Raw genomic sequence first — 21,485 nt, forward strand, 5'->3', positions numbered from 1 at the left:
GAGAAGGGCTCATCAGGGTTCCCCTAAAAAGCCCAAGGTGGTCTCAAGGGAAGTGTCAGCTTTACTCATCTACCAGGACCACCCAGGGACACTAGCTTAACACACCTAGCATGGCCCTTAAGAACTGCTGCTTGCTTTCTCTTTCCTCCCTCCTTCTCTCTTGCATCCTGAAGAGAAGACAAACAGCAGCTCCTGGGAGGATTGAGAGAAAAGAGAGATGAAAGCCTAAGGAGTAAGTCCACCCTCTCCACTCCTGGCTTCCATCCTGAAAAAGCTCTGGGTGAAGTGTGGGGAAGCATTTAACGTTAAGCCAAATCCAGACTATTCCTTTTTGCACAAGAGTGAGCAACCTAATTACCGTAGTGAGTATGTCTATGGGACTTAAAATGGAAAGAACTGAACAATTCAACCAAGGCTGAGCAAAAAAAAAAAAAGAGATTTGCCAGAGTCTCCATCTAAAAATAGAAAAAAGGATTAGCATCACTACATACATATAGTTAAAATGGCAGCTGGAGACAAAAATACAATTGTTTTTGGTTATATCTCAAATTGTGCTTGTTCAATATACCAGTTAAAGAAACCATGCAGTTTACTGCTAACCTGGAGAAGCACATTGAGGGAGGCACATTTTAAATACTCCCTCTCCCACACCATAAAATCTATACATCCTAAAGAATGGGAAAATCTAGCAAATACAAAACATGATAGCCCATGAAATCAGCAGTACAAATTTAGTCAAACCAAAGTTTAATCTGCAACATAACAGTATCAAGATCATCATGCATTTTGTTGTCAAAGGAGAAAATAATGATGATGATGATGGTGATGACAATAATAACTCTTTACATACTCTCATGGAGATAAAACCTATAGTCCTACCAGATTATTAGTATTTCCATATTGCATTAAAAAGGATCTCATCGTCAGTGAACCCTATGCTACTGCTTGAAATTACAGATCCACTTCAGGTTAGGAGATGCAGAATGAAGAGCTATTCCCTAGGAAGGAAGAATTAAATAACTCTGAGATTCCAAACTTAAGCAGTGGGCAGGATGACTTGTAGCCGACTGCACTTGATCAGTATGTCCATTTGAGCCAAACTGTATCATGAATGATGGAAAGGTGGTTGAATGTTATGTCTGGGAGTGAACTCTAGAGTAGATCAGTTGAATCCCACTAGCAACTGAGTGCTGACTATAGAAGTTATTAGTTGGAGTTTGCTTCTTTTACATAAAAAAGCATGTTATTAGTAGGTACATGGTAATGAAAATAACACCAATATTAATTTTGCAGGTATTTGTGGCAGATAGTTCCAATACACCTAAACAAATATTGCCTAGAGAATAATTTAAAAATACATTGCCAATCACAAAAGAAACTGCAAATCAGTTGGACACTATGTGAAGCTATCCCAGAATGTTGAAATGAAGATTAGACATATATTGTTCCTAAAAGAAAAAAGTAATAAAGTAACAAAATGTCTTTAAGACATGTCTTGAATTATACTGCTGCCTGACTAGAAATAGTAGTGTTTTAGAACCAAGCTTCTTGACAAATCTTGGTTTGGAGACAAAAATTTATTTATATTCTTTTAATCAGCTGCTCCAAATGTCAGAGAATAACAAAAGGTTACTCCAGTGTTCTTATTCTCTATTATTTACCACTTTTAAGATAAAGAACTTGATGACTGGAATTAAGGCAAACATCGTAATATTTTTGCATATAAATGTCTATGATAACATACTTGAAAAAGTTGGAGTCCCAAGTTAAACTTGGCTTATATAGCAAGTTTAAAAACATAAAAATGGTGAATTCATTTATTATTAATACAATGCTAATCAATGCAATCCTGGGAATTAAAGACTTGTTTTGTTTTGTTACTAAGAAAAATACGTAGTGACCATGCAGACAAAACAGCAAGGGAGGGAAAGAAACTTTTTTTTTTAATTAAAAACAATATTAACTCAAGGGGAAAAAGAAATAGTTAACAGAAGCTTCACATATACCTTGGTGTAGTCTTAAATCCCTGTAAAATCAGCCCAAATACCTTTGAGTGTATAATTTTCAGTCAATGTCATCTTTGTATAAAGTCTCTGCTTCCTTCCTATGCTCTTTGTTCTTTCCAATTTAACTGGAGGTTTTATTTTAAAATGAACCTCAAAGCAATTTTGGCAGTTCATCTTTTCGTTACTTCAGTAATATAATACCAACTTGTTCACTGTAATAGTTGGTGACAGTATAATTACATTCGTGGGAAATAAAGTATTTAGGTTTCCTGTCTCCTATTGCGTGATTATAGTGTTGAAAACTTCTGTAAATAAAGCAAGAACCAAAATGACCTCTTATTCTTTGGAAAATAATTATGAGTCTAAGTTGTTATCACTCACCAGAAGTATTCCAGAACCATTTTAACCATTACTTTAAAAAACCACCTTCAACAAGGTGCATGCTATACTTGGGCATTTTCAACAGAGTCCCTGAATGGTAAATTCTCCCTTTAGTTAAGGAATATTCTTTTTTTTTATTGGTCACAAAGTTACTGATGTTTAGTCATGAATGTAAATTCTGTCCTATTACCTAAGGGTTAGCCCAGCAAAGTAATTTAGCATATGAAAAAAGAGCCAATGAATAAATCATTGCATATATTTATTTTTTTCCTCTTTTGAGAGAAGTTTAGAGTAATGATCACTTTAATTAGCACATTGTGGATGAGAATGCACGACAGCAGCTGTTAATATGCATTTTTAAGACTGGAGGCTGTGGTGACTTATCTAGATATAAGGGCAACATATGTTCAACTAAGCATATGGATTGTCATATAAATCATGCATACAGCATGTGGAGAGGCATAAGGGACATGTGCCAATGGCTGCCTCTCGCCACTTAATCAGCTAACATATTGTTCTAACATATACTAGAGAACAGTTTACATCATTTTAACTGTTGAAATATGATAGAGCATGATACATGAAATCAGCTACACACATTTTGTGACATGGAACTAATTTTTTTCTGTAGAGGTAAAGTCAGATTTATTTCTTTTTAATTTATTATTCAAGAGAGAAAACTGAAAACAAATAGAAACTATGAGGATCCTCTTGAAGAGATCTCAAAATATGAACACAGATTATAACTTTCCTAAACATCTTATCTCATTATATTTTTGACAGAGTTAGTTAGCCGGAACACAATTAATTGAATTCACAAACTAGCTGGTTGAAGATATTACAGATAAAGCTCAGAAACAGAGTTTTTAATTCTTCTGAATCCAGATTTCTGGATTCCAGGGAGATTGGAGTGACCCATCCAAGCCATTGCCCTGAAAAGATCATTTGAACCTTGAGCCTTAACGAAACTGGTTTCCTGAAAGTCACTTTTGAGTCAAACAATAGCCTAGCTTAATTTGTAAAAAATGTTTGCTTTAGGCATTATTCTCTTTTGAAAAATTATCTATTTGCAGTCAGTTCCCGGAAATAGAAACTTCAAGTTCAGATTACAAGCTGCCTTTTAGGGTAAATTGTTACAAAACCCCTGTTCTGGCTCTGTTTCCAGGGTAATGTCCCCAAGGTGGGGTATGAGCATCTTTGGAGGTTTTCTCATCTTTGGAACACTTTGATTCTCTAGTCAGATGTGTTGCCTAATTTGCAAATTATATATTAAATAAAATTCAAATCGATTTACATTATTGGCTTAGTATGATTCTTGTTTTAATAAAACAAATTACCTTTTCTTGATATTGGCGCCTGGAAGAATCCAAAGACTGGATTAAAGCCGTGGCATGGCCGACAAACATCGCGTAGCAGGTGGCCCCTACAATCATGCTGAGCATGGTAATCCAGAGGTCAGACATGCTGACTGGGGCTTGGGCTCCATACCCGATGCACAGCATGTGACTCATAGCTTTGAAGAGTGCATATGAATATTGCTTTCCCCAAGAATCGTTCTGGAACAGAAGAGAAAAAGAAAAGAGACAGAGGCACTAGGTTAACAGAATGAAAAAAGAGTATGACCTGTAGACGAAAGCATGATAGAATAGTGAGTGTGGAGAAACATCCTTGTAATGGATTGCTAATCAAATTGCTAACCAAGTGACTTCATGTTTTTTTCAGAGCTTGCATACCATCATGAAATAGAAATAATTAATTGTTAATCCGTGCATTGTTCTTCTACTCAATTTTAGGTTTTCTGAATTTAAAATTAAAATTACTTTTGGAAAGATGGTGTGAGTATCACATAAAAATAAAAAAATGGAAGAGAAATGCAACAGGTGGCTGTGAAGGATATGGTCATAAGGATAGGATTTTTTGACAAAACTATGATATTTAGACTAAAAAATCTAAATGGACATATTTGTATAGTTCTTAATCCTATTGTCTTTCTAAAACAAAAAGTAAACAAACACGTTTTGAAAATAAACCTCTTGCTTTGGAGTTGAATCTGACTCATGGCAATTCCATGTTTTAAATAGAACAGCTCTACAGTGATTTCTTGGCTATAATCCTTTCATTCATATATCACACTGCTGAGTGTTTAGAACCGCCAACGTTTAGGCTAGTACTTGAGCACAAACCGTTTGAGCCACCCAGAGAACTTTATTTTGAAAATACAGGTCTCATAATTGAAAATCCTTTATGAAGCCCTCTATCAGAGTAAAGTAGATTGGAATTCAAATATCAGGGTTTGATGAAAGGTGAATCTTGTTGGCTTTTTACAAAATAATAGAATAAAATGAAATAGGCAAAATATCAATGGGGTAAACACTTTGGGAAAAAGAGCAAAGGCTGACTTTTGAGATTAGTTATTAGATGTAATTTCTGATGTCATATCAAAAGTTTATTTCAGGCTAAATTTTACAAAAATAAGCAGTTGAATATGTCGTACCTATACACTTTGATAAAATTCAAAAGTTTTTTTTTTTTTTAATCATTTGCATCAAACTTTGCAGACCAGGGCCAACTACATAATTTATGAAGCTCACTGCAGAATGAAAAAGTAGTTCACTTAATTCAAACACTAGGGGGGGAAAAAAAATGCTGTTAAAGGTAATAAAAAAATAAAGACTCTCCTTTTAAAAGTATTTTATTACTTATAAAAGTAATGGTGGGGTGACTGATACATAAGTAATAAATTAAACTTATAAATTACAAAGCACAATATTTTGGAGTCACAGTTCTATATAATACAGTAAGTTATGATACTGTATTAATGCAATACCTTGATTGATCTTAAGAGCTTTCTGGATAGCTTTTCTGCAAACTCATATCTTAGGTCATCAAAATTTTTATGTTTAGTAACTTCATGTTCAATGATATAAGAACAGGGACATCAGTTACTCTTGGCAAATATAAGATCACAAATAATTTTTTATTTTTTTTAATTTTGAGAAAGATCTTTCTGTTGATACAACTGTTATCAGAGCTGGTAAGAATATTTTAGGCTCTGACCATATAAGGATAAATTGCTGATGACTTATTATTATTATTTATTATTAAGATCTTTAAATTAATTTCTACTTCTAAGCTTGTAGATACTTGTTTTTCAGTGTTGAAGCAGTTCTCAAAACTGGAGATTGTAAACAAAAGAATTCCAACAATTCCCTGATATGTCTTACTGCAATGACCATGTGTATATTTTTATTTTGCAATAATTTACTGACAAAGTGTACTGCCTCAGTGCAGGCAGTTCCTGTCTTGACACTTAAGCAGCAGTTTTAATATTTGTCTAGATACTGTAGGAATGGACTCCTGGGATTGATGAGCAAGCTGGCCTTCCCACTACGGGTCCTGGTGCTACAGTAAGCAGGGCTCCTCCTGTTTCCCAGGGTCACCACTAACATTGCTGCTGTTTCTGCTGCTGCAGTTGCTGCTACCATCCTGGGCCCAGCTCCGGTGTGGCCACATTGGGGGCATATGGCATCCCAGACTGCACTGAGGCATGCATATGTGCACCTTGCTGCCAGGCCCAGTGCTTGGTGACTATATTGCCTGCTGTGCCTGCAGGTCCGAACCTGTGTGTGCACTGCTGCACCCAGTAGCTCTGTCACTCACATTCATGCTCCACTGTCCCAGCAGACTTACCTTACAAAACATAAGTTCAAAGATAAAATTATTAAGAATAAATAAGATTAAAAAAAATGAATTTAAAGATGGTGACATCAGGACATTAAATGAACATAGGACCCTTCTGAGATTGGGTCCTGTGTGACCACTTGGGTTGCATACCAATAAAGCAGGCTCTGCCTTTGTCAAATTAATCTTTTAATTATTGGACACTTTTTTGTGTGTGTGTGCTTTAAGTGAAAGTTTATAATTCAAGTCATTTTCTCATATAAAAACTCTTACACACAATGTTATGTGACCCTAGTTGCTCTACCTGCAATGCAACAGCACACTCCTCCTCTCTACCCTGTATTTCTCGTGTCCATTCAACCAGCTCCTGTCCCCCTCTGCCTTCTCATCTCGCCTCCAGACAGGAGCTGCCCACGTAGCTTCATGTGTCTACTTGAGCTAAGAAGCACACTCCTCACCAGCATCGTTTTATGTCTTATAGTCTAGTCTAATCTTTTTCTAAAGAGTTGCCATTGGGAATGGTTTTAATCTTGGGCTAACAGAGAGTCCAGGGGCCATGACCTCTGGGGTCCCTCCAGTCTCAGTCAGACCATTAAATATGGGCTTTTTACTAGAATTTGAGGTCTGCATCCCGCTTTTCTCCTACACCATCAGGGACTCTCTGTTGTGTTCTCTGTCAGGGCAGTCATTGGTGTTAGACGGGCACCATCTAGTTCTTCTGGTCTCAGGATGATGGAGTCTCTGGTTTATGCGGTCCTTTCTTTCTCTTAGGCTATTCCTTGTGTCTTTGGTGTTCAAATTATCAGACATTTTAAAGTCACTTTTTAAAAAATTTATAGAATAGATATGTATATTTGTGTTCATTGTTTTTAGTGGAGTTTACCAAAATCAGCTTTCTATATTTAAAAAATAGAAAATGATAAAGTTTAAAAGTCCCACAGCATAAACTTTGGAACTCCATGCAGCTGCTAACCAAATGGAAAATAACTACCTCTATTGAGCTCCTTGGAAACTCTGTGGGGTAGTTCTACTCTGTCCTATAGGGTCGCTGTGAGTCGGAATCGAATCGATGGCACTGGGTTTGGTTTTTTTTTTTTTATTGAGTTGAAAGGGTTAAGGTTCTTAAAGTGAAATTCATTGCTATTTGCTTATAAAATGAGGTCATGATGTTGTATTAAATCAACCATTAAAATATATACATATGAGTGTCAAAATAAAATTTACTTTAATGCAACAATATTATTTTTATATTATGCTATATTATAAAATTATATAGGTAATATAATGAACTCATGACCAAGTTTCCATTTTGGAGAAATCAGATCTCGTTTCTTATATTCTTTATATTCATAAATATATAATTACTCTCAAGAATGAATTTAAGGTGCCCAAAATTCAAGATGCTCCATGAACAGAAAATGGGGGAGTCAATGAACAAAGGAATGTGCTCTGAAAAATTCTTGACTGCACATGTTACTTAAAATGACACATTTAACTTACTGAAATTTAGTAACCTACTGATATGCTAGAAGTGAATTAATTACAAATAATACTAAAAAATAAACAAAGCCTATATTTTTATGATTCATTCAAATAGAGCAGTCCTGGTAGCACAGTGGTTAAGAGCTCAGCTGCTATTCAATAGGCTGGAAGTTTGAATCTACCAGCTACTCCTCAGAAACCCTATAGGTCAGTTCTACCCTGTCCTATAGGGTTGCTGTGTGTCAGAATACACTCAAAAGCAATGAGTTTTTTGTTTTATTCAAGTAGAAATTCCACTTGATTCTTTTCTTGCAGGCTTTAAACCCCTTTCCTGCTCTTGCGGTGCCCAGGTATTCACCTGCCATGGCAACTTCCACCCTGTATATTACAGTCTTCTCACATGCCTACATCTCCCCATAGACTAGGGCAGGGACCATGTCTCAGTGCTCTTGATCTGGAGTGTAAACTACATGATTCAGTGGAGGCACCCAGCATTATTATTGTTGATTGAAAGGATGAATAAATACACTTTAACTGTGATGTTAAATCTCATGCAAGGAGTACTCCTACCTCTACACACGGGCACAGTGAAAGCACGTTGCTCAGATATATTTATAAACTCAGTATAAGAGGAACAAAGAAAAAGTCCAACCAAGGGTCCAGTAGAGACTGCACTTGCATTGTGTGTGTTTGTTACTGTGTTTTTGAGGGAGAGAAGAGTGAAGCTGGGGAGAAGGCTTTAAATCAATTTCCCCAAATTATACAACTAGAGAGGGGCTAAACTGTTTTGTATGAATGTAAAAACTTGTGTCTGTTTTTATTTTCATTTATCTCTTAGGCACACATACATGTAAATGAGTTGAGATAAATGTATATAGGTAGTCCCCAATTTATGACATATTCAAATTATGATGAATTGTACTTCTGACTATCCTTTTTTTTTTTGGTACATCTTATCTATCATTGGAAACCCTGGTGGTGTAGTGGTTAAGAGCTATGGCTGCTAACCGAAAGGTAAAAAGGCGGGCAGTTCAAATCCACCAGGCACTACTTGGAAACTCTATGGGGCAGTTCTACTCTGTCCTATAGGGTCGCTATGAGTCGAAATCGACTGGATGGCAACGGGTTGATTATTTTTATCTATTGTTAAGAGCCCTGGTGGCACAGTGGTTAAGTGATACAGTTATTGACCAAAAGGCTGGCAGTTTGAATCGCCAGCAGCTCCTTGGAAACCCTATCGGGCAGTTCTATTCTGCTATGGGTCAGAATTGACTTGACAGCAATAGTTTTTTTTTTTTTTTCCCTAATCTATCATTAGTAATATTTTGCAGTGCATAATTTGCTGATGTTATTATTCTCAGGTGTTCACTTGAAGACGTTGAATTTTATAATGTTCAAAACACTGCCAGATTTATAAAGATACTGATACTAAAAGTCAATAATAATGAAAAAATGAGGTATTTGACTTACATCAGAACCAATTTACAATGGAGTCACCTGAATGGAACCCATGGTAAGTCAGGAGCTACTTGTATCATACATACTTTATTTTTTTTTAACTCAGGGACAACTTTTATATTTTTGTTTTTTTCCCTATTTCCCTTCTTTTTCCATCTACTTACACTTCTAAAAAACCAAGTGTGGATTCCTTTGTACCTCTTCCATGATCACATATTTACACACACACACATATATATACACACATGGATTTTGGCTTTTTTTTTTCCCTACAAAAGAGATAATGTTATGTACATTTTTATACAGGTTGCTTTCATTGCAGAAACATCTCTCCAAAAAATCTAGTGTTCCTATAGCTACATAATAGTCTACTTTTGATCATGTCACAGTTAATTCACCCATTTCTCTATGTTTTCCAGTCTTTGCCAGTACCAACTATTCTCTAATACACAGTATTTGCCAGTACCAACTATTCTCTAATACACAGCCTTGTACATTTCTAATACACAGCCTCCTTCATTTCTATTAAACAGATTTCAAGGAATAGATTTGTCAGATAAAAGAATGAAGTTTTTAATTTGATTTAAAAATATACGGCCAGACTGATTAAAAAGGCTATCGATTTTCCAAAAGCAATGTAGTAAAGTACACTTTTCCCCACATTATTATCATTTTACCGTCTTCTCTACACGGAAACAGTGATACACTGATCCTTTTATTTGCATTTCCCTGACTAGGGGATTCAAGAAGGTTTTCAGATATATTGACCAATTGGATTTTCTCTTCTGTGAAAACAATTCTTTCTCTTTCCTGACTAATAACAGCTCTTTGAAGATTGGATATCAACACTTTAACTGATACGTGATACAAATATTTATTAATAATATTTCATTTGTCTATTGACTGTTTAAAGGATACAATTTTCCACACAAACATTTTGATTATTTTTATATATAAAAAAAAACATATCACTTCTTTGTGATCTGCTAGATTCCCTGCATTGGTGAAAAAGAGCTCCCTAAATTTTACATTAGTCACATGTCCTAAATATTCTTGTGAGATTCTATTATCTTATGTTTTACATTACACCTTGTACTATGTGATCTTTTTAAAAAAATCTAGAACAAGGTGAAGCTCACATTTCATTTTATCTCAAATTGTTTCTTGTGCTAATTTATGACTTTCAATAAAACATCATTTCACCAGTAACATAAAATTCTTCCTTTGTTGTATATTGTTTTCATATACATTAGGATCTCTTCCCTGGCTTGCTATTTTCTTTTTACTTATCTACTTGTCTATTTCTGTGCAAATGTCTATGTTTTTATCACAGTGGCTGTATAATCTTTTTTAATGTGTATGGAAGGCAAGGGCCTCTCTCAATTCCAAAAGAAGTTTAAACTGAATTAGTATGTCAAGAAATTTGAGAAATTCCACAGATTATGCAAGTTAAAATCTAGATGTATATTATTGAATGTGGAACAAGGACAGTATTCAGGAGGAGAGTGTGGTTGAGAACAGCGAAACACCTAGAAAATCCAAGTGTACTGGAAGAGATTTTCATAGATCAGCCAGTCTACAGAGGTGTGTAAGAGGACAGGGAACATGGTAGGAAGCATAGGTGATGGCCAGAGTCTGAGGAGTCAGAATATTTTCAGCATAAAACAGGAAGCCATGGAAACTTTTTGAGCAGGCAATGATATGAACTATGCTTTAGGAAGAATGATCAAGCAGAATTGTAGAGAGGTTCTCAACCAAGACTGATTTTGTCCACCAGGGGACATAAAGTAACATCTGGAGACATTTTTGGTTGTCACTAGCATCTAGTGAATAAAAAAGAGGCCAGGAATCCTGCTAAATGTCCTACAATTCACAGGACAGCCTTGAACATAAAGGCTTAATTATTGGGCCCAAGATGTCAACAGTAGTGAGGTTATGAAACCGTGGTGTAAAAAGATAGATATAACAATAAGTCAATTTAAAAGCTATTACAAGTTTAAAGGAGCTGAAGTAACTGAAGTAGTATAGAAGCAAGGATTTAAACATACATACATACATACACTATAAAGACTAATAGTTTTGAGGAAATAAGACCTATAAAATTTAGCATATTGGATTTTTATTTAGGTGGCAGCTACACAATTCTAAGGCTGCTGCTGAAAGAAGTCCCAAGCAGAGAAACAATATTTTATACCACTACTCCATCCTTAGAAGCAAGGATGGTGAGACTACGTCTCACATACTTTGGCCATGTATCAGGTGGAATCAGTCCCTGGAGAAGGACATCATGCTTGATAAAGTACAGGGTCAGCAAAAAAGAGGAAGACACTCAATGAGATGGACTGATACAGTGGCTGCAACAATGGGCTCGAGCATAGCAACACTTGCGAGGATGGCGCAGGACCAGGCAGTGTTTTGTTCTGTTGTGCATAGGGTTGCTATGAGTCAGAACGGACTTGTCAGCACCTAACAACAACAACCACATCCTCTTTTATTCCTGCTTAGCCCCCACCATTCCTACCATCCACCCCCACCCACAACTCCATCCCGCCAACAACGGGCTTAAGCAGGAAAATTTGACTGTGATAAAACTCACATCGGTGTTATACTTGAAAACATTGTGATGATAATAAATAACATACATGACTCTAAACGGTCTAATGCACCAATTATTAAATTAGTTTAACCATAAGGATCATTCTTACCATCATTTGACAAATGATGACAGTGAGACAGAGAACATGAGTGACCTGCCAAGAGGTCACAAGTTTGTAGAACCGAAGCACTCCAGCCCCCCACATCTGTCAGTTTTCCTACTGTGGGGGCTTGTGTGTTGCTGTGATGCCAGAAGCTATGCTACCAGTATTCAGACACCAGCAGGGTCACCCACAGAGGACAGATTTCAGTTAAGCTTCCAAACTAAGACAGTTGAGCAAATAATCCGAGAAGCTGGACTATATGAAGAAGAACGGGGCATCAGGATTGGAGGAAGACTCATTAACAACCTGTGTTATGCAAATGACACAACCTTGCTTGCTGAAACTGAAAAGGACTTGAAGCACTTTACTAACGAAGATCAAAGACCACAGCCTTCAGTTTGGATTACACCTCAACATAAAGAAAACAAAAGTCCTCACAACTGGATCAATGAACAACATCATGATAAACGGAGAAAAGATTGAAGTTGTCAAGGATTTCATTTTGCTTGGATCCACAATCAACAGCCATGGAAGCAGAAGTCAAGAAATAAAACAAAGCATTGCACTGGGTAAATCTGCTGCAAAGGACCTCTTTTAAGTGTTGAAAAGCAAAGATGTCACCTTGAAGACTAAAGTGCACCTGACCCAAGCCATGGTATTTTCAGTCGCATCATATGAATGTGAAAGCTGGACAGTGAATAAGGAAGACCAAAGAAGAATTGATGCCTTTGAATCGTGGTGTTGGCGAAGAATATCGTATACACCATGGGCTGCTAAAAGAATGAACAAATCTGTTTTGGAAGAAGTACAACCAGAATGCTCCTTAGAAGCAAGGATGGCGAAACTGCATTTTACATACTTTGGACATGTTGTCAGGAGGAATCAGTCTGAGAAGGACATCATGCTTGGCAAAGTATGGCATCAGCGGAAAAGAGGAAGACCCTCAATGAGTTGGATCGACACGGTGGCTGAAGCAGTGAGCTGAAGCATAACAGCGATTGTGAGGATGCCACAGGACCAGGCAGTGTTTCGTTCTGTTGTGCATAGGGTTGATATGAGTCAGAACTGACTTGATGGCACCTAACAACAAGCACTCTGGCTGTTAGAAATGATGCTACTTTCCAGTACACTGTACTGCTGTTGTTTTATAAAGCTACTATATTTATAATTTGAGGCTGAGAGACTAACTGATTAGCTTGAATCTTACATCCAAACTCTTATTTAATAGTAGTCGATTAAAATAGAAGTTCCTGAGTGGTGTCAATTATTAACATGCTCAGCTGCTAACCAAAATGTTGGAGGTTCAAGTCAACACAGGCAACGTTAAAGAAAGACCTGGCAATTTACTTCTGAAAGATCAGTGATTGAAAACTCTGTGGAGAACTGTTCTGCTCTGACACACATGGGGTTGCCAGGGGTCAGAATTGACTCCACAGCAATTGTTATTTATTTATTTACTGGTTTAAATTAACAAAACGGAAAGAGGGGCCCCAGAGAACCTAAAAAGGTTTTAAGAAAATCCAGGAATGTTTCCTGTTTCTATACCAGTTATTTCTTTTATTACATGGCTTGTCTTTTTTCATCTTTCAAAAATTACTCTCTTATATTTTATGTATATGAACAATAACATGAGTAAGAAATTATATATTCAAAATGCTTCTGGAAGGAAAAATGATATGCAAACATTTGTACCTCTGACACCATCCTTACAGAAGGATTCAAACAGTTTTTAACAGTAAATTATAAAGTAGACTCACTCTAAAACTAAACATTAGAATGTTTGGTCGTTTTGAGAGCTCAGTCTACACTTCTCCCCTGGTCAGTTTATCTTAGGTTCCCATTGTACATTTTCCTGCTCCAATAACTATGATGAAATATGAAATTTGTAATAAGCAGATTTATAAACTAAAATTTAACAATGTACATGGCTGGATATTTTTCTCAATATTTTCTGTAATGTTGGTACATTATTTGAAATAAAAAATGAAACGATAAACTATTTTTTTAATTTACTTGTCCATTAACTCAATTTTTTTATAATAAAAGATCATTAATGCTGCTCACTGAAAACAGGCCCCAAAGTAGATATTTCAATATTTTAAATGTGATTTTTTTTATTATAATTAGCTTCTCAGCAAATTGACATATTTTCATGGGACATTTCTTTGCTTTTTAGTACAAGTAAAATAATGAAATACATTTTATATATATAAATGAAAGTAAATATTTATATAAATATAGGAGCCCTGGTTGCACAGTATTTAAAGAAAGTTGTGGTCTTGGGAATCCTATGAGGCAGTTCTATTCTGTCCTATGGAATTGCTATGAGTCAGAATCACTCAATGGCAGTGGGTCTGGTTTTCAGTTATATTTATATATATCTATGTGTGTGTGTATTTCATTGTTGTTGCTGTTACGTGTCATAGAGTCAGTTCTGACTCATAGCCACTCTATGTACAAGAGAAGGAAACACCGCCCGGTCCTGTGTCATCATTCATGATCTTTGCTATGTTTTACACTCACACACACACACAAATATAAAGATACATAGAAGGAATTAGCATACAAGGAGCACTTACTGCTTGCAATGCTCCTCATAACAGTCTTGAAACTTGTCATCTTCATTAAGGATAGGGGACACAAAGCTCAGAAAAATTAAGAAACTTGCTCTGGTCCCATATTTGTATGCCCCAAAACTGGGATTCAATCACAGGTCTGTCTGAACTTAAGCTCTCTCCATTTCAAAGACTGTAATGATTTATTTAATCACCATTTATTTGAGTATACCCAGAACCAAACTCATTGCCATCCAATCAACTTCAGCTCATAGCGACCCTAAAGGACAGAGTAGAACTGCCCCATAGGGTTTCCAAGGAGAGGCTGGTGGATTTGAACGACCAACCTTTAGGTTAGCAGCTGAGCACTTAACCACTGTGCTACCAGGGCCCCATTATCTGAGTATAATCCCTTATAATTACGATGTAGTATATTCAAGCATTTTAAGAGTATAACCATAGCAGAGAAAACCTTTAAAGAATATGATTTTATCTCAACAAGCAAAAGAGAGCCTCCACTACACCTTAAGGAATTTAGAGGATGAATTTATAGGGCAGTTCTACTCTGTCCTGTAGAGTTGCTATGAGTCAAAATAGACTCGACGGTAGTGGGTTTTGGGGCTTAGTCCATCAGAGAAAATCTCTGAGGGAGAATACTCTGGAGATTCTGAGATCAATAAACATGGTTTGCTTATAACATCACACTTCACTTTTATACGTTTCTATCGGTCAAGAACTTTCAATGGGTCCTCCATGCCTCCTATCCCTACAGCCTAGGATCTTTCACCCTGTTCTGTTCCGTAATAGTAACAGTCCTCCGCAAGGATATCCTTGACTGAGGCTTCCTCCAGAGTATGAAATGTGCAGGTGATACAGAGAGTCAGGTTTAATCTGAAACACTAATAGATGCTGACTGCTTTCACTCAACATCTGGACAAAGTAAAATAAGCAATGATGTAATATTTTCTAAGTGCTTGTATTTAATTTACATACACTTCTAAACAGATTTTATGGGTTTTAGCAAAGCATCTCTACAATGATGACCTTCAAATTAATGGGTCATCTTTTTGATGGCACTTTACTTTCAAATTGTTTAACTCTGCTAATAAGAGGTTTTAGCATATCGATAGTGTTAAAAACTACTAGAACTAAATTAAAATAAAACTAAAGTGAAAACAAGGAATAATAATCCTTTTGCCAGGCTGAATCTCTGCTCTTAATAAAGAAAGTACCCATGTGATACATAAATGAAACAAAAGAGTTAAGAACATCTTTTTAGCATGGGTGTAGTCATTAGGTTATTAATGTTGATTATCACAAAACTTATTAAATATGAATTTCTGTGTTTGTACAAGGAGTTGATTTAGCATATAAAAGAGTAAACACATTGCTGTCAAGTGATTCCAACTCATAGAGACTCTATAGGACAGAGTAGAATTGCTCCACAGGGTTTCCAAGGAGCTGCTGGTGGATTCGAACTGCCAATTTTTTGGTTAGCAGCCACAGTTCTTAACCACTGCACCACTAGGGTTCCGTATAAAAGAGCAGGGCATTATATTTTCTTTTTAGCTAAACTGCATATATTTCAATTTGTATAGTAGGGGGTATAATGTGGAAAGTATTCAGAGTTTTTTAATGAGAAAGGGCCGAACATAATATCCTTTCTGTTTTCCCCCTCACTTAGTTCTGTAAATATGGGGCTAAGTTTATTAGGACTGTGTGTGTGTGTGCCTGTGTACGTGTGAATTTAACAAACCCCTTTATAGTGCTTTCTGATTATAAGTATATTTCTAAGCTTCTTGAAAATATATAAACCATGAAGAATTTTATTAAATCTAATGTCCAGAGTCAGGCACAACTGAAATACATAAAATTTTCAACCATGTAGAAAAGAAACGTGTAAGCTGATAAGAACTTACTTTCAAGGTAAACCAGTTGCCACTGAGTCAATTCTGACCTTTTAATTAGTAGCTGACTGCTTTAATGGTTTGAGCCATCTAGGGAACTCATTATTTCCAGGGCAAAAATCGATTATTTATGCTGAAGGTTAAAAAAAAAAGCTTTCCAATTATCTCAAATGTCAGGCTCTCACCTATTACAGCATCTGCAATGCCATCTTAGAAATAGTAGAGTTGGCCCTAAACATTTAACTTATCCATGTAGTTTTGATGGTGTTGTAGGCAAACTTCTCTGCTTTTCTTTTTTCTGCTTGGATTTGCTACTAGACTAGAGCTCCCACTGACAGAGTTTGAAAAGGGACAGTGAACTGAAAGAAAAGTTTCAACCTGTTAATCTTTTTTCCCACATGGTGGAGTAAATTTGGTCCATAGATTCAAAGAAAGCCAGAACTGTAAAAAATCTTGGAAAAAAAAATTAGTTCATCTTTTCTGTGAGCAAACTGCGTTTCAGAATCTCCATGATTATATAATGAAAACACCTACCTACACATACACACACACATTCATGCTACCCAACTTTATTTTTAATCTAATATACAAGAAGAAACAATACATCTTAAAGTCATGGAAAATATAAAGTTACTTGCCCAGGTTTCATCTGGTTGATCTAAGAATTGCTGATAAACAAAACAAAACAAAAAAATCACAGGTCTATATGCTGTCAAGTTTTTCTAGTATATTCATATAATCATAATGATCATAACAAAACCAACAACAAAAAAGAATAAGTATTGTTTATCTAGATCTCTTTTGGTAAGAATTTTCACAACAACCCTGTGGTCTAACTGGATCAGACTTCATTGTCTTCACTTTGCTGAGAAGGATGAAGTTCGAGAGTTTTACTGGCTTGCCTATGGCCTCAGGGCGAGTAATAGCAGCCCTCCCCTGGACCCAGCGTCAGCCAATTGCAGTTACGGTGCATTTTAGGCTGCACCTTAATAATTGCTGTCCTGTACTCTACTCACATATGGGAGTTTAAGAGGAAAAGTAGAACACAGCCTGGTTAAACCCTCACTATTCTGAAACTACAGCAAAAGTTTAAACATTATCGCAATATGCCTGAATAAAATGATGTGAATACCCACTATAATCTGTATTACCCAGGTTTGCCATAGAGTTATCTAGTTCTGGCAAATATGCTTTTATTAGGTCAGTTGCTAATTAAATTATATAGAAAAACAATCTCTGTATGCTAAAGTTATCTTGATCTCACATTTTAAAGAATGGATGGTACCATCCAACTGTATTACTTTAAAGAAATAATTTTTAAATTGTGTCTTCTTACTTGCAGCTAAGTAACAATCATACTAATCAGCAACTATACATGTAAATTCCAAAGGCATGACCTTAAATGGTAGACAAACAAATATAAGCCTTCAATTACAAGTAATGCTAGAACTTGGTGTATTGATTATGCAATATAACAAGATAAGCCTAGGAAATCCTCTGCTGTGTAAAAAACAGAAAACACTGAGCACTTGAAATTATTTTTAGAAGCCTAAACCCCAACTTAAAGCTTTCATCCTATGCTGTATCTTCGTGTATTCTTAGCATGTAAGGCTTCTGTGAGGAAGATTCTCTGCTCTGAAAGGAGGTACTGCTTTGATTTCTTAATCCACATAAGCCTTATACAAATGAAAGTTTTATTATGTGTGCACTTCCGTGATCTCAAGCATCACTTCACAGAAAAATTCAAACACCAAATAGTACTTAAGAGACGCAAAACACAACTTCTTAGATCAATAGACTCAAACCAAATACACTTTGTACTAGTGCTTAGAAAGATAAAATCCCTAGAGACTCAGCTGTCTTTGAGAAATCAATTCTTCACTCAAGTCATGTTTGAGTGTGTGTATGTGTGCTTGAGTGTGTCTGTTTTGTGTGTGTGTATGCATGCATGTGACTTCTTCTGAAGGCTCAGATTATCTTCTCTCACCCATATCTCTGAATCTAGATACAGATTTGATTTGGAAATCTGAGTGAACAAACTATAACGCAAAAAGAAAAAGGGCTTTTGAAACAATCTGTTTTATTTTCTCTCTCCCCCTCCACAGCTTTTGCTTCTACCATCTTTACAAGAAGACTACAGAAAATGTGATTCAAACTTAATTTTCATTTATGATGAGGTCCTTTTAATTTTGTAAAATCAGAACAAAAATATGTGGACAATTGTTCCATTTTCAAACAAAATATTTCTACCCAAAGAAAATATTAATCTGAAGCAGGTTCCTTTTGAACTTCAGCAAATTCCATCTGAAATCACGCTAATGAGGACATTCTAGCTATTTTTTTTTTATGACATAGAGAAGAAAACTAAAGTTATTTTACTCCATTTCTGTGTGTTAAAAATATTGTGATAGGCAAATATTACCACGTAATATTTTTATAAGCCATTTAAGAGGTATTAATTCTGAGTAAAAAAAAAAAAAAAAAGGAGAAGAAATAGGAAAAAGATAATAAAATCTACCTAGAAATAGAGCATCTCCATGCTATTGAGCAGAATTCATGTTTGTTTGCAATTCTAACACTACCTAAATGCTAAATGCCTACACCTCCTACCATTTTGACTACTCCAGATGTTGTTGGTGTTGCTGTTGTTAGGTGCCGTCCAATCGGTTCTTACTCATAGTGACCCTATGCACAACAGAATGAAACACTGCCCGGTCCTGAGCTATCCTTACAATTGTTGTTATGCTTGAACTCATTGTTGCAGCCACTGTGTCAATCCACCTCATAGAGGGTCTTCCCCTTTTTTTTTTTTTAATAATTTTTATTGTGCTTTAAGTGAAAGTTTACAAATCAAGTCAGTCTCACACAAAAACCCATATACACCTTGCTACACACTCCCAATTACTCTCCCCCCTAATGAGAGAGCCCTCTCTCTCCCTCCACACTCTCTTCGTGTCCATTTCACCAGCTTCTAACCCCCTCCACCCTCTCATCTCGCCGAGGGTCTTCCTCTTTTCCACTGGCCCTGTACTGTGTCAAGCATGAAGTCCTTCTCCAGGGACTGATCCCTCCTGACAACATGTCCAAAGTATGTAAGACTCAGTCTCACCATCTTTGTTTCTAAGGAGCATTCTGGTTGCAGTTCTTTCAAGACAGATTTGTTTGTTCTTTTGGCAGTCCATAATATATTCAACATTCTTCACCAACACCACAATTCAAAGGGATCAATTCTTCAGTCTTCCTTATTCACTGTCCAGCTTTCACATGCATATGATGCGATTGAAAATACCATGGCTTGGGTCAGGCGCACCTTAGTCTTCAAGGTGACATCTTTGCTTTTTAACACTTTAAAGAGGTCTTTTGCAGCAGATTTACCCAATGCAATGAGTCGTTTGATTTCTTGCCTGCTGCTTCCGTGGGTATAAGGTATAATAATCAGTGTTTTCTGTGGAAGGCTGCTTTACCAAATCTTAATCATTAGAGAGCTTCAATTTTGCCAAAAGCTGGAAGACTAATGATAAGGAACACATCCAGGCAGGTCATAGATGTGTCCTGTCTTAACTTCTTCCAGTGTGGATGGAAACAACACTATAGCTAACGGGCAAAACTGGAGAATGCATTAATAATTAACAACATGCATTTCTCAGTCAACAGGGACTATTCAGGAAAAGAAGTAAACACTCAAAGCTTAATGATTTCTCTAGTGCATCACTTCTATGACTCATGCCAGATTTTCCCAAGCTAGTTCTAAAATGATTTCTCCGCTCCAATGAGTAATAATCTTTCATCCCCACTTTAGGTACTAGTGACACAGGTTAACAAACTCATCTGTGTGTACTGAGTACACATGCATGTTTACCCGAGGCTTGCATACAAGAGGTGTAGGATAGTGGTCTTCCTTATATACCACTAGTGTGCTATAAGTTACTATTCAAATATCCTCCTGGCATGGTAGGGCTGGCCCAAACAGGGCTCAGGGTTGACTCCTGGAACTAGGTGAGCACAGGCTAACACTGAGGAGGGACAGCCTGAACAATATACCAAGAAAAATATTTTACAAAAAAACAAGGTTTGAATTCCATAAAGTTGAAAGCAAATGTGAGAGACAAGACTTTAAATTGAAAGAAGACAGGGATAGAGTCAATGTGTTTCGGGAATAAAACATGGGATACAGGCAAATTTATGTTGTCTTAGGATATCCTTGGATTGCCTTTATCCTACATTGCAAATATTGCATGTTGTTAAAATGGGGAACAGTTCAAAGGGCTGTTTTTACTTTTTATTCTGTGTTGGTGAGGTGGCATACCAGGTTAGTACAGAGTCACCCTAGAAGGCTATCTAAGGATTAAAAAATCAGATAGATAAATTTCCATTTTGGAATTAGGAAAGCTTACGGAAATTTAGAGTAGAAAATTAATAGAACATGAGAGAATAAACCCCGGAGTGTTGATTATTATAATGAAGTAGGGTCAGATCAAGGATGGGGAGAGAGAGAGGAGATTATCCTAAGTTGTCAGGGAGAAAAACTTTTCTCTTTTAATTTTAATTATTTCTATAAATTTACCTGATATCAACACTGTTGAGAGATAGGGAAGTTTTATTAGAAAAGGTAAAATGTATTGATGATTTTTGTAAACCAGGAGGTGTCACGTAAGTATAAATGATAGTATTATTGTTATTATTAGTTAAAACCACACATTAAAAATGATGTGGTCAATGGAGGATCCCAATGATACTAGCTAACTTGAAGATATTCAGAGCTGATCTTGGTTACATATTTTCTCTATACATGGTTACCTATACCAAGTAGGAAAAATTGCCTAAGTAGAATGAGTTATAGACAAAGTTTAGAAAGAGGACATTCAGAGTTAAAATAGAGAGAAAGAGAAGATTATTAGAATTTCAAATGCTAAGACACTCTGAGAGTATGGTCCCTGAACACTCTTTTAGCTTAGTAATGAAGTCACTCCTGAAGTTCACCCTTTATCCAGAGAATAGACAGGCCTATAAAACAAAACGGGACTAAAGGGGCATAGCAGCCCAAGGGCAAGGACTAGAAGGCAGGAGGGGACAGGAAAGCTGGTAATAGGGGACTCAAAGTCAAGAAGGGAGAGGGTTGACATGTCGTGAGGCTGTTAACTAATGTCATAAACCCATATGTGTACTAGGTGTTTAATGAGAAGCTAGTTTGTTCTGTAAACCTTCATATAAAGTACAATTAAAAAAATGCCAAGACAATCACAAGAACGGACAAAAAAATCTGGTAATAACCCCCCTAAAAAAAAAATCATTAGTTTTGCACATTTTTTTCAACTT

The 21,485-nt window shown here is 36.2% G+C and overlaps 1 protein-coding gene across 1 annotated transcript in view; it reads right to left on the bottom strand.

The window, feature by feature from the left end:
* The window catches only part of HCN1 (hyperpolarization activated cyclic nucleotide gated potassium channel 1), a 489,521-nt gene that overhangs the window by 163,852 nt on the left and 304,184 nt on the right, over nt 1-21,485 (bottom strand). The window contains exon 4 of the mRNA XM_064271833.1: nt 3,725-3,943. Coding sequence (XP_064127903.1) covers nt 3,725-3,943 — 219 coding nt within the window. The remainder of the gene's footprint in view (nt 1-3,724; nt 3,944-21,485) is intronic.

The sequence above is a fragment of the Loxodonta africana genome, chromosome 2, assembly GCF_030014295.1.
Source record: "Loxodonta africana isolate mLoxAfr1 chromosome 2, mLoxAfr1.hap2, whole genome shotgun sequence".
In the NCBI taxonomy this organism is placed as follows: Eukaryota; Metazoa; Chordata; class Mammalia; order Proboscidea; family Elephantidae; genus Loxodonta; species Loxodonta africana.